This window comes from Diceros bicornis, chromosome 17 (genome assembly GCF_020826845.1).
Source record: "Diceros bicornis minor isolate mBicDic1 chromosome 17, mDicBic1.mat.cur, whole genome shotgun sequence".
Lineage (NCBI taxonomy): Eukaryota > Metazoa > Chordata > Mammalia > Perissodactyla > Rhinocerotidae > Diceros > Diceros bicornis.
In genome coordinates, this window is record NC_080756.1 from 14,209,831 (window position 1) to 14,224,129 (window position 14,299).

A 14,299-nucleotide genomic window follows, 5' to 3' on the forward strand; every position below is an offset into this window, starting at 1 on the left:
ATATGACTTCTGATTTTTGTCCAATCTTCATGAAAAAATCAGTTATTTGATTAGAATATAGGGATGTCAAAGTTCAGTAGTGATAAACAGTGACAAGTAAAATCAAGCAGATAACTAGTTTGCATGAAATTTATTCTTTAATTTGGTGATTAGTATGGTTAATATACTAGTGGACTTAGTTTGTAAATATCCTATCTGTAGTTTTTAGAGAGAAGTTTCTTACAGATCAACTTAACTGTGCCACAATCCAATAATTTATAGAATCTATATCTCCATTGCATTTTTCCAAATTTATTTAAATATTTTGTCTATATTCTGGATTGGTTTTCTTGACAGTGCATTGTGATGCCATCAATATTCTCATTTTCTTTGACTCGCATGCATTCTTCTCTATTTTGAGGCTGAAATCTTAAAGTTCACCAGCAGTTTCCTACCTTTGCTTGTAGCTTGGTCCTTGATAAAACACAATAGCATAACACGTAATGTGGACTTTCTATAGAGGCTCTTCAAAATGCATTAGTCAGTTGTAACTTTACGTTCAACCCCAATAACAAAATAACGTTTCTGTCACATTGTGTATAATGCATATATTCACTTTGGGGAGTGTATGCATCAAGTCCTCTGATTTCAAATAAAATTTATGTGTGATAATCTTTCTATCTGTATATCTAGTAGAGATCTCTTTTCTGAAATTCTGTTATATACAGCCACACATACCTCACATTGAACCCATGCAAAGTTTATTTCATGGGCTAACTATCCCTATCTTCTTCTTCTCATGTGTTTCCTCTAATAAAGCTAATTGGTTACAGTAATTGAACTCATAATATATACCAAATGTTGTATAATAATTTTATAGGAAGCAGCTGTTTGGATAAATTGCATCTCCAATCCTTTCTCCCTTTTCTACTCTACCTTTCTTTAACATTTCTTGAACTCACCTTGAGGACACTGATTTCTCTTTGATTTTCAGCCAAAGCATTATTTCTTTTGGAAAGACTTTTGAAACCTGGTAGCTATGTTGAGTCCCCCAAGCCACATTTACGCACCATTGCCATACAATACTTATTTCTATCATGGCAGTTGTCCTGACAATATAAGTCTGTTGAGGTTAGGAATTGTTTTTTATTTTAATGGGATAATCAAGAAAACTAACACAACCCAAGGATGTAGTCAATGCCTAACAATGATTATTGTTTGAATGCCAACATCGGTATTTTTCTCCAGACACATACAAAGGTTTCTTCTTTCCTATATGCAGCTCATAATATTGTTCTATCACTGAATTAACTTTTTAAAAATTGTCTATGCCCATGGATCTCATATTTTGTGTTTTATTTATTGTGTTTTTTATTTTTACATTGAAGTGGAGGGTTGGCTGCTGAATTAAGTCGCACCACAAAGCTGCTACATTATCTGATAATATTCATTACCAAAGAGATAACTGGCTTTGCTTCCTGTCTTATCTGCTGTGTAAATGAGTATTTGAATCTCCATTTTGCTTCCTTGAGATATCTGTTAGTAAGATAATAAAATAATAGGTCAACTCTGCAATACTAAGTTTGAGTCAATAGCTCCTTTACAGTCTTTTTTGTCTGTTATCATAAAGTAATTAGAATAGTAATCAATTAAATACTTTCAATGTCTTTAGAGCTTTCTATTTTTCCTCCATCAGTGAATGAAAATGAATTTACATGAGAGAATCCAATTACATAGTTATAAGAATGGATTCAATGCATTGATTAAAATATTCTTTCCTTACCAGCCTGGGTACAGGGTCAACTCCAACCATCTGTCCAGTTCTCACATTTACGCCATTATCTCAGGGAAATGTTGTTAACCAGGCTCTTGGTTTTCTTGCAAGCTGGAACTCTGAAAGGTAATAGAGTCACATAGGGAACCACCTCAATGGATCATTTTAAGATATAGTGGAGACCCACCTCAGGAACCCACCTACCTCCTTTGAATCCCTTTCTCTTCAGCTCACGACAACAAATGCTTCACTATGGTATTAAACTCAACCTTACTCACTTTGGAAAATATTAGAGGCTCCAGGAACATAATTATTTTGCTTCAATTACAAATAGTATTATTTCATGAAAAAGCCACCAATCCTACATAGCAAGTCAAGTTTTGGCAAAATAATTGACTTTGAAATGTGACTAACTGATAATCTTTTTACTTTATTTTTCAAATATTTTACATTTATGATGCTTGTAGGGATCTCTAATAAAATGATATCATCTAAAGTCCTCTTTAGTTTGAAGGCGTAGCACTTGATGCTGCTGAATGACAATAAATAGTATGACATTTTGATGACCTCTCTTAATTACTACTATTAATGACTATACTGTATCCAATGATAGTGCTCTTGTGTTTTTAAAAGTTACTCATTGTCTGTTCACTGTGAGACCAAAAAAATTGTTAAGGACACACAATTGAAGATGAATGTGCAGTTGAGGCTTGTATGAGAACTCATAGTCAGTCTTGCTGAGCACATTCACATGCAACCCAGGGAATTCATAGTGTTTCCTATCTGCAATATAGTGCAAAATCATAGCCTCAATGGATTTTCTGTCATTACGTGTCTAGGCAAGATTTTCTTCATTATTCTCCAATATTCTTCATTATTGGAATGAACAAGTTTTCAAAGTGAGTAATGTTAGGAACAATCTCTTTGGGAGGAAATCTAATATTTAAAATTCTCTTGGCGGAGAGATTATTATACTCCAATACAACATTTGTAATTGTAATTAAGTTGAAAGCTCTGAGAGTCTTTTACAACATAGGTTCAAAAGTCACTCATGGAACTTCTGTGTATTGCAATGTAAAAAAGAAAATCCCTAACAATAATCAGTAGTCACAGTGTCCTCAGAGAGGAGAATAAGCATCAATAACATCTGACACAGGCAGCCAGAACAAAATTTTAAAGTACCAATCTATCTTATTATTATTTATTTTCATACATTCTAAGGCAGTTGGAAATTGTAAGACCTCCCATTTGTTCCTCATCTGTTTTTATTATACCGATAATTTATAAACTAGAAAAATTGTGTCTGATATGTAAAAAGGGGAAAAGAATGTAAAATATCATAACAGAGAGAGCAAATATTTTGGAACATATGCTTTTAGATTTTCCTCCTGCAAATATATCTATATATTGTAAATAACACAGAAATATAAATATTAAATACAAAACTTGTACCATTGAATATATAATTTATCATATGCTATTTACCTTAAAATAGCTCATGAATCGATTTGCACAATCTATTTGATACCTTAGTCTTAACACCCAAACCAAGGAACAGAAACCTGGGTTCTTCGCCCTGTCTTAGGCAAATATCTTATCTTCCTCTAACTGTTGCCATTTATACCTCTTCAATTCATCTTTCAGTTACATATTAATATGAGCTTAAGGACTTTGTCTTCTGAGTTTGGGCCAATAGCTCTTCCATAATTCTTTCCCAGCAATTACTAATTAACTACATTAAAATCTCAAATGTTTTTAATCTTGAATCAGTGTCCGTAAGATTTGAGATTAGTTTATATCAATGAATAGAAAAATCATTTTCCCTGGAGGCTCTGATTAGATTGTAATATGAATAGTTTTTCTTTCTTTCTTTAAAATATTTCCTTCCTTTAGAATTTGGAGCAGGGTCAGCTACTAGATGTGTTTAGTCCCCAGTAAAACCCCAGAGTATACAGCCACCATCATAAAGAAAGAAGATTGTTCTGGGGCTTCCTGGGGAGTTATGACATTCTGAAGGATTGTAGGCACACATTGGCAATAACTAAGTAGATCAAATTAAGATTCACTGAAGGATTATCTCTACAGCCCACCCAACCTCCTGTCAATCCATTTTCCTTGGCTTACAAGCACTCAGTGCAGTGTGTACAACCACAGTCCTGGCCACACCAAGCAGAATCCCTTGTTCTAAAATATCCATCGTTTCTTTCAATCCTTGGTGCTCTCCTCTTGTGCAAAACACTAAGAGACAAATTTTGAGGAAATTATTGAAAAGGAACTGTAATTGACACTTCTGTTTTCTCTACATGTCTTTCAAAGAATTTTTTTGAATTTTAAGAGTGCAGAGGCCATCATTATATCATTAACTTGTAGTTAATGAGTCATGTTTAGAGGTAATTTTTCATATGGACATTCATTGCTTTCACTTGGAAGTGGAGGGTGAGTTCACGTCACATAAATGTCAGGTAACAATCCAGGTAACACTCATACACTGTCTTGGCTAAGCTATATATTCAAAGGCCATACTTTCTACAGAAAATAGAACTATAATATAAAATTAATTCTTTTTACAATTTTTCAAATAGCTATATACCTCATGGATTTTGATAAATGTAAGTCAAATTTGTTTCTCTAAAGAAATCCTGATCTACTCTCTCAAAAAGTGAAATCACAAATGTCGTACTTACTCTTCTGAGAGTCAATAATTGCTTCCACTGGAAATTTAAGAATAACTTCCCTGCAGAGTACTGGGAAGAGTGGCCCTTGTTAGCAGAGGCTTGTGTTTGGACTCGTGACCATTGTCGCTCATGGACCAGCTCTCCCATAGAGGCACTCTGGAATGCCTCTGAGCTCCAGGATTGTCATCTCCAACACATTACCCAATTTTACTCTTCAAGGACTTCATCCCATTTTAAAACTCTAAGGTTGAAAGTAATATAATATTCAAAGGTTTTTTGAGGTATCTGGAGCTCTCTGATTTTAAAAGGGTTGATATTCTGATTCTTATGGATAGAGGGAGAAGTTTTTACATTAACGAGATTAACAGCTGTTTTATTTGCCAAAGCTGAAACGAAATGAATAAACAAAAGGGACCTCGGTGACCCAATTTAAAAGAAGAATCACTAATGAATCTTCTGTGTAATGAACTTGGCAGAAATCCTGAAAGATAGAGCAGCGAGGACAGTGTCCTTGGAGAAAGGAAGATGCAACCATAGCATCCAATACAGGCCAACATACAGCATTAAAAATCAGACGGTGGGGTACACATCTGTCTTTCCTGCATTTGTTCCACACCTCCTGTGGCTAAGTTCACCAGGACCTAGTTTCTTTTCCTTATCGTGTTTTCATTAAAAGAGGTAAAAAATTCAGGTAATCATAAGAAAATACATGAATAATCACAAGTCTAGTGATAAGTACTTTTACTATGTTTATACCTAGTCTTTCCAACTTTTCCTATGCACAAATATCAACATTTTACATATATATTTAACATTGTGTAAATATTTCTTACATACTTTTTATAGCTTGTTTTGCCACACAAACAATTAGCATGAAATTATTTTCAAATCACTAGTTGTAGTTGTAGTTGTAGTCTAGTTGTAGTCACAAAAAAGTGAGTCATCATTTTTGGTAACTTTGCAATATGTCATATTTCAGGATACCATCAGTTGTTCATGACATTCCTAACTCTTGAAAATTTGTCTGCAATTGTTCATTATTATTAAATAAATGGGTGCATAGAAATAAGTTGTATGGTTGTATAAGCTATTATTTAGAAATTTAGTTCCTTTTAGCAAATCATTCTTCTACAAATATTTTTGCAAACTTAATAGCTTTAGAATGTTAGATATAAAGTGTATTCACATTTCAAGGCTTTTACACGATATTATCTAAACTTTGTCCCAAAGGTCATACTGATTTACACAACCAATTTTAATTTATGAGAGTGCTCCTGTGTCAACAGTCAAACATTGCGTATTATTATAATTTTCAAGTCATTAAAGACTCCTATTCCCATATATGTTGAAAATATTTTCTTCTCTCATTATCATTGGTCTTTAAATTTATAAAATTTAAAAAAATTGTGGTATCTCCCATTACCTTTAAAGAATTGTCCTTGTAGTTGCAGCTATTTTATAATTTCTACTTAAAAAAATGTCTCCTATTACTTTTTTCAGATGGTTATTTACATCCCCTCCTGCAGAAAAGCAAGCTTGCTTCTATTCTCAGTGTGCTGAGTTTCGTTGATAGTAAATTTTGAATTTTATGACATATTCCATAGTCACTGTGATAATCAAATGAATTTTCTATTTTAATAGTTTTATTTTATTGTTTATTATTTAATTTAATTTGTTTTATTTTAATATTTTACTATTAACAAAATTTAAATTATACATTTTATTTTCAATGTAAAACAAATATATTCTTTCAATAAATTCTTTTTTTTATTCTTTTTTATGGTAAGAATGCTAACACAGGACCTACAGTCTTAGCAAATTTTTAAGCATTCAATATAATATTGTTAACTATAGTTACTCTGCTGTACATTAGATCTCTAGGACTTATTCATCTTGCATAGAAACTTTGTACCCTTTGACTAAAACCACCAGGTTCTCCCTCCCTTCAGTCTCTGGTAAGCACCGTTCTACTCTCTGCTTCTATAGGTTTGACTAGTTCAGATACTCATGTAAATGGCATCATGAAGTAGTTGTCCTTCTGCATCTGGCTTATTTCATTTTGCTTAATGCTCTCTAGTTTTATCCACACTATCACAAATGGCAGAATATCCTTCTTTCTCAGGACTAAATAATATTCCATTGTACATAAATATACGACATTTAATTTATTCATTTGTCTGTCAGTGGACATTTAGGTTGTTTCCATATCATAGTTATTGTGCATAATGCTGCAATGAACATGCGAGTGCAGAGATCTACGTGAGATCCTGATTTCAATTTTTTCATATATACCCAGAGTAGAATTGCTGGATTGTGTGGGAGTTTTATTTTTAAATTTTGAAGAAGCTCTATACTGTTTTCCAGAGTGGCTGCACCAATTTACATTCCCACCAACAGTGTACAAGGGTTCCAATTTCTCACCAACACTTGTTATCTTTTGTTTTTTGGATAATAGCCATCTTAACAGGTGTGACGTGATATTCCATTCTGGTTTTCATTTGTATTTCGGTAATGATTAGCGATGTTGAACACATGGTCATATACCTGCTGGCTATTTGTATCTCTTCTTTGGAGAACTGTCTATACAGTTCTTTTGCCCATTGTATAATTGGGTTATTTGTCTTTTTGCTATTGAGTTGTAGGAGTTTTTATATATTTTGGACTTTAACCCTTTTCAGATATATGATTTACAAATATTTTCTCCCATTCCATAGGTTGCCTTTTTACTCCATTGATTGTTTACTTTGCTGTGCTGAAGCTTTTTAGTTTGATGTAGTTCTGCTTGCCTATTTTTCTTATGTTGTCTGTGCTTTTGGCATCATAGCCAAGACCAACGTAAAGATTTTATTTTCCTATGTTTTATTCTAGGTTCCAGGGTTTTTAGTTGACTTTTGTACGTAGTGTAAAATAAGGGTCCAAATTCATTCTTTTGCATCTGGATATTCAGTTTTCCCAATACCATTTATTAAGAAACCGTCCATATATAGTTTTGGCACCCTTGTCAATGATCAGTTGACCTTATATGCGTCAGTTTATTTCTGGGCTCTCTATTCTGTTCCATTGGTCTATATGTCTGTTTTTTAGGCTAGTACCATATTGTTTTGATTACGACAGCTTTGTAATATATTTTGAAATCAGGAAGTGTGATACCTCCAGCATTGTTATTCTTTCTTAAGATTACTTTGACTGTTTGTGGTCTTTGTGGTTCTATATAAATTTTAAGATTGCTTTTTATATTTCTGTAAAAAATGCCACTGGGATTTTGAAGGAATTATCTTGAATTTATAGATTGATTTGGGTAGTATGGACATTTTAACAATACTATGTCTTCCAATCCATGAACATGGGATGTCTTTCCATTTATTCATGTCTGCTTTAATATATCTCTTCAATGTTTTAAGTTTTCAGTGCACAAGACTTTCACCTCCTTGGTTAAGGTTATTCCTAAGTATTTTATTCTTTTTGATGGTATCATAAATGGGATTATTTTCCTTATTTCATTTTTGCTTAGTTCATTGTTAGTTTATAGAAATGCAAGTGATTTTTTATGTTGATTTTGTATCCAGCAAGTGTACTAAATTTATTTATTAGTTCTAAAAGTTGTTTTGTGAAATTGTTAGATTTTTCTAAATATAAGATCATGTCACCTGCAAGCAGAGAAAATTTTACTTCTTCCTTTCTTATTTGGAAGCCTTTTATATCTTTTTCTTATGTGATTGTTCTTGTTAGGAATTCCAGTACTATGCTTAATAGACGTGATGAGAGTCAGCATCTTTATCTTTTTCCTCATCTTAGAGGAAAAGTTTTCTTTTTTTCACCATTGAGAATGACGTTGCTGTGGGATTGTCATCTATGAGCTTTATTATGCTGAAGTAAGTTCCTTCTATTCCTTCATTCTTGATTTTCTTTATCATGAAAGGGTGTTGAATTTTGTCAAATGTTTTTTCTGCATCTGTTATTATCACGTGATTTGTATCCCTCACTTGCTAATGCGGTGTATCACACTGATTGATTTTTATATGTTGAGCCATCCTTGCATCCCTGGGGTAAATCCCAGTTAGTCCCATGATCCTTTATCATAAGTCATTATGATCCTTTTAATGTGCTGTTGTAGTTGGTTTGCTAAAGTTTGATTGATTTTTGCATCCATGTTCATCAGGGATGTTGGCCTATAGTTTTCTCTGTTTGTAGTGCCTTTGTCTGGCTTTGGTATCAGGGTGATGCTGGCCTCATTAAATGAGGTTGGAAGTGTCCCATCTTCTATTTTGTGGAAGACTTCAAGAAGGCTCGTATTAATTCTTTGAATGTTTGGTAGAATGCATCTGCAAAGCCATCTGGTCCTGTGCTTTTCTTTCTTGGGAAGTGTTGGATTACTGAGTCAATCTCCTTAGTTGTTGTCGCTCTACTTAGTTTTTCTCTTCGTGATTCTGTCTTGATAGATTGTCTGCTTCTTCTAATTTATCTATTTCCTCTAGATTTTCCAATTTATTAGCGTGTAATTGTTCACAGTGGTCTTTTAGAATTATTTTTATTTCTGTTGGCATTGTTTTGTAACGTCTCATCTTTCTTTTATTTGTGTCTTCTCTCTTTTTTCTTGGTTGTCTAGGTAAAGGTTTGTGGATCTTGTTTATCTTTTTAAAAATATCAACTCTTAGTTTCATTAATTTTTTTCTATTATCTATTTCATTAATTTCTTCTCTAGTCTTGTGCTAACCTTGGGCTTAATTTATTCTTCTTTTTCTAGTTCCTCGAGATGTAAAGTTAGGTTATTTATTTGAGATCTTTCTTCTTTCTAATGTAGGCATTTATCACTATAAAATTCCTACTAGGTGCTGCTATTGCTGCATCACTATAAGTTTTAGTATGTTTTATTTTCATTTTTGTTTGTCTTGAGATATTTTTTAATTTCCCATTGGATTTCTTCTTTCACCTATTGGTTGTTCAGGAGTGTGTTGTTAATTCACATATATTTATGAGTGTTTCCATTTTCCTTTTTTTTTTTTTATTGACTTCTAGTTTTTTTCCATTTTGGTCAGAAAAGATATTTGAAGTGATTCAAGTTTTGTTGAATTATTAAAACTTGGTCTGTGACATATCATGCCATCCATCCTGGGGAATGTTCAATGTGCGCTTGAGAAGAATGTGTATTTTGCTACTTGGGTGGAATGTTCTGTATATGTCTGTAAGATGCATTTGTTCTATAGTGTTTTTCAAGTCCATTGTTTCCTTGTTGATTTTCTGTCTGGATATTCTGTCATTGTTAAAAGGGGGTACTCGAAGTCTCCTACTGTTATTGTATTACTATTTCTCCCTTCAGTTCTGTTAACGTTAGCTTTATATATTTAGGTGCACTGACGTTGAGTGCATATATACTTATAATTGCTATATATTCCTGTTGAATTGACCCTCTATTATTACTTATTGACTGTCTTTGTGTCTTGTGACAGTTTCCAACTTAAAGTCTCTCTTGGCACTGTGCTGTACCATAATGGGGGAGGTGTGATGCTGTAAACTGTATGTGAGTTTTTCTGAGTGAGGTTTTCTTCACTCAGTTTTCTAAAGTGAAGTGTGAGTTTTACCTGTTCTTTGATCTTGATGCAAATACTGTCTTGGTTACCGTAGCTTTATAAGTCTTGAATTTAGGGAGGTTTGTCCTCCAATATTGTTCTTTCACAAAACTGTTTTGGCTGTTATACATCCTTTGAATTTATATATAAATTTTAGAATCAGCTTGTCAATATTTACAGAAAAATCTGCTGAGATTTTGATAGGGATTATCTTGAATATATAGAAAAATTTGGGGAAAGCTGACATGTTAACCATGTTGAGTCTGGTAATGTGTGAACAAGGTATATTTCTCCATTTGTTTGGGTCTTCTCAAATTTCTCTCAGCCATGTTTTTTGGCTTCCTGTGTACAGATCTTGCACATATTTTGTCCAATTCATCCTTAACTATTTTATATTGTTAAAGCAATTGTCAATGATATTATAATTTCAATTTTTGATTTTTTTTGCTAGTATATAGAAATAAAACTGATTTTTGTATATTGAACTTGTACTCTGCAAACTTGCTGAAATCACTTATTAGTTCTTGTAGCTGTTAAAAAGATCCACAACATTTATTATATAGACAACCATGCAGTCTGCAAATAAAGGTAGATTCCTTTGTCCTTGTTCATTCTGGATGCTTGAATTTTTTCTTGCTTTATTTCATGGTCTATAATCTCAGTACACTATTAAGGAGATATGTTGAATGAGAACATTAACATCTTGTCCTTGATCTTACAATGAAAGCATTCTATTTTTCAACATTTTACTCTTAACAAAGCCATTATGTAAATTCTTATATCAGTTTTGGTTATATTTCTTTATTTTTCCAGATTCATCAAGTAAATAAAATTTCATTTATCCCCTTTACATATTCGATTAATTTGCTAGCTTAGAATGTATTCAGAAAAATGTCCATTATGCTAAGTTATAGTTTGTGAGACAAATATTTGTATCAATACTAGTTAGTGCTAGATAGTGACAGCACTGAGGACATAAATATCAATCAGTAAGTCATCGTATTTTTTCTTAATATGAGTAAGTGACTTCAAAAAGGGGAGATAGAAATGCAGACTAAGACTCAGCCGATTTGTCATCTGAAGTTTCCAAAGTCTTCAGTCCTTTGTCTTTATTTAGATAGGTCTATAAGCTACATCTATCAGTAATTCTTGAACCCAAAAGATGGCCTATTGTTATGGATGGTGCTAAACTTTTAGTCTTAGTGATTCTAAACAGTTTTTGGGAATTTTAAGCAGGAGTTAGACTACCTCACTTGCTTTTTTCCTAGAGATAGTGTAGAGCACAGAATATTTTATAGACTATAAAGGTAATGTTTAGATTTTTGGATTTAATACATATTTGCATTAAAAGAGATCAAAATATTAGAGAGAGAGGTCAAAACATTAAGCTCTCAGGATTGTGAGAAAGAATAGAGATTAAGTAATTTAAATTGTGATATATTTCTGATGTGAATATTAAGAGATTTCAGGGATGACTGAAGAGGAAGTTTGAATGAATATTCAATGATCTTCATGATCATGGAGACTGTCTAGGGATTGAAGCATATTTGTATTCCAGAACCTCAAATTATTTATTTATCTAAAATCTAGTTATGAATTATTTGATATCAGGGACTCAAAAGCAAGAAAAATATGAAAGTGTCACCAATTCTGTGGTGTATTAGACAAGATACTAGAAGAAAAGAGGGCATTTACATACAGCTATTTTTTTTAAAGACTATCTACATAATTGTATCTGGTATTAAAGGAAATCCAAAAGAGATGATGTAGTAGTGTGGGTCTAGTAGCAATGTGGAGATCCATTGATACCCCTGTGCCTGAAGGGAAAAATTGAGGGAATATTTATTGGAATGTTTTAAAAAGTGACCCTAGTTGTAGGAGAGCTATACTACAGGAGTTCTGGCTTTTGGTAGAAGGATGCAACCAATCACTGGCAACTGCAAAAGTAATAAATGGACAAAATGGATACCCCACTTCACACTCCTTCTAAACTTTTGTCTCTTATCAGATTTTCCTCTCCGTTAAACTCTCTTTGAAGGCAAGGTCAATGGAATCTACTCATGAAATTCATAAGAATAGTCTCCTAAGGCATAGTAAACAATGGAAAGTGATTAAAAGTAGATCTGGATAGACATAGAGAAAATATTCAAAATATTCTGGAGGGTCAGGTCATTTTAGCACTGTTGCATGTTTGGCCAACCTCAATCGTTAAGACTTATCGGCAGGGTGATGACAGGGCTTAGTTGTACCCAACTGTCCAGACCCTAAAATATCGAGTATGTGTGTATGCCTGAGGTAGAGGTGCTGGGTCTTCTTTTTATTTTTTCTTTTTAGAGTCAGAACCATAGGGAAGTAGAGCAGTGTCAATTTATTCTAAATGTATCTCTCACAGATTAGGGACTATATTTTGTTTTGTTTTGTGTTGTATTTGTTTTCCATCATTTAAAAATTTTGTAGTATTTTCTAGTTTTGGTTAAGCTGGATAGAAGGTAAAGCAGTTAATATATTTCCCGTGAACACGTAGTCATGTCTTTTGATAATGGACGTTATCTTGATAGAGATTCATATATAAGAAGAGAAAGGAATGAACTGAAATTTAGTCTTTAGGATATTTTGAGGAAGTTAACTTGAATTAGAGCACAGAAGAGGAAAATAGAATGATTTTGTAACAGAGAATGTATGTTTAGGAACCTCCGATCTTTTGAACACTTGGTTCCTAGATTTCTGCATTCTCTTACTTCTTTGAGGGTAATGCAGTTCTTTTGAATGAGTCACTGAAGGCTTGTCTCACCTGTTTGTTTCTCAGAGTGTAAATGAATGGGTTCAACATGGGAGCGATGGATGTCATTAGCACGGTTACACTCTTATTAATAGCCACTGATTCCTTTGCTGAAGGTTTGACATAGATGAAGATACAGCTGCCAAAGGTGATGGAAACTACAATCATGTGGGAAGAACAAGTGGAGAAAACCCTTTTCCTTTGCTGAGCAGAGGGGAATCTTAGAATGGTCTTGATAATATATACATAGGACAGAACAACACACAGAAGGGTGCTGATGAAAGCCAATACAGCACAGGCTATCACCATCTGCTCTAAAAGCCATGTGTCTGAGCATGAAATCTTCAAGATAGGAGACGAATCACAGAAAAAATAATCAATTACATTAGAATCACAGAATTCTAGATTTACTATCATGATAAGTGGTGGGAGTATGACCAACACACCAGCTGTCCAGCAGCAGAGGACAAGCCTTCCACAGACTCTGTCGTTCATTATGGTTCCATAATGCAGAGGTTTGCAGATGGCCACATAGCGGTCATAAGACATGATGGCCAAGAGAAAAAATTCTGTTACTCCAAATACATCAATGAAAAACACTTGAATAACACAGATATTATAAGTAATTGACCTGTCACCTGTTGCTATGTTGTATAAATATCTAGGAATACAAGCAGATGTAAATGAAATTTCTAATAAGGCAAAATTCTGTAGGAAAAAGTACATGGGTGTTTTAAGGTGGGAGTCCACTAATGTGAGGGATATGATGGTCAGATTCCCAGTTATACTCAGCATGTAAGTAAGAAATAGAAACATAAAAATTAGAACTTGAAGTTGAGGATCATCTGTCAGTCCAAGGAGAATGAAGGTTGTTATTGTCTGGTTTCTCATCATTGACCTCTTGTTTCCTTATTATTTTCAAGAAAATTCAGAGAGATTTCAAATTAATAGAGTAATATCAAGGGCAAACAGTACAACATCCTCTCTTCTTAGGGTGTAGAGAGTCACACTCTGTTTCTTCCACCTCTACAACCAAAATGAACCAGATTAGTAACAAAATCGTAGTTTAAAAAATCCTTTCAGAGATCTGAGGATCCAAAGAAACCCAAACGAAAATAAACTACATACAGTGATACATTCTTCATAGGAGAGAAATGATTCTCAGCTACTCTCATCTATGGCAGAAGGGATGAAAGTGGAAGGATTTGCCACAGGTAGGAGGATAAAGAAACCGGCCAAAATGTTAATTAACTTTTAGTGGCCACATAATGGCTTTTGTGGCAGATTGGAATTCTAAGGTTCCCCAGTCAGAGTGAATTTTCACTTGCAACTCCCTCCCACAAGTCCACACCAGGTGCTAAAGGTAATATACCAAAGCTTTAGAGAAGGAACAGATATTGCCCCAAACAAATCAAACGTCCTCTGAATACATTTCAAGCTTTCAAATGCAGAAGGATGAGGAATGGGGCAGAGAGCTGATAGGAAGCCTTCCAAAACATTCTAAATCTACGCAGGATGCAGGATA

At 33.6% G+C, this 14,299-nt stretch overlaps 1 protein-coding gene across 1 annotated transcript; it reads right to left on the minus strand.

The window, feature by feature from the left end:
• Positions 1 to 12,729: 12,729 nt before the first annotated feature.
• Positions 12,730 to 13,668, minus strand: LOC131415962 (olfactory receptor 6C2-like). The gene has a single exon (XM_058558028.1). The coding sequence runs from the start codon at positions 13,666 to 13,668 to the stop codon at positions 12,730 to 12,732; it is 939 nt and encodes a 312-aa protein (XP_058414011.1).
• Positions 13,669 to 14,299: the final 631 nt, after the last annotated feature.

Bases quoted from the DNA above. Each gene is read 5' to 3' on its own strand.
- LOC131415962 (XM_058558028.1), bottom strand. From the start codon at position 13,668: ATGATGAGAAACCAGACAATAACAACCTTCATTCTCCTTGGACTGACA.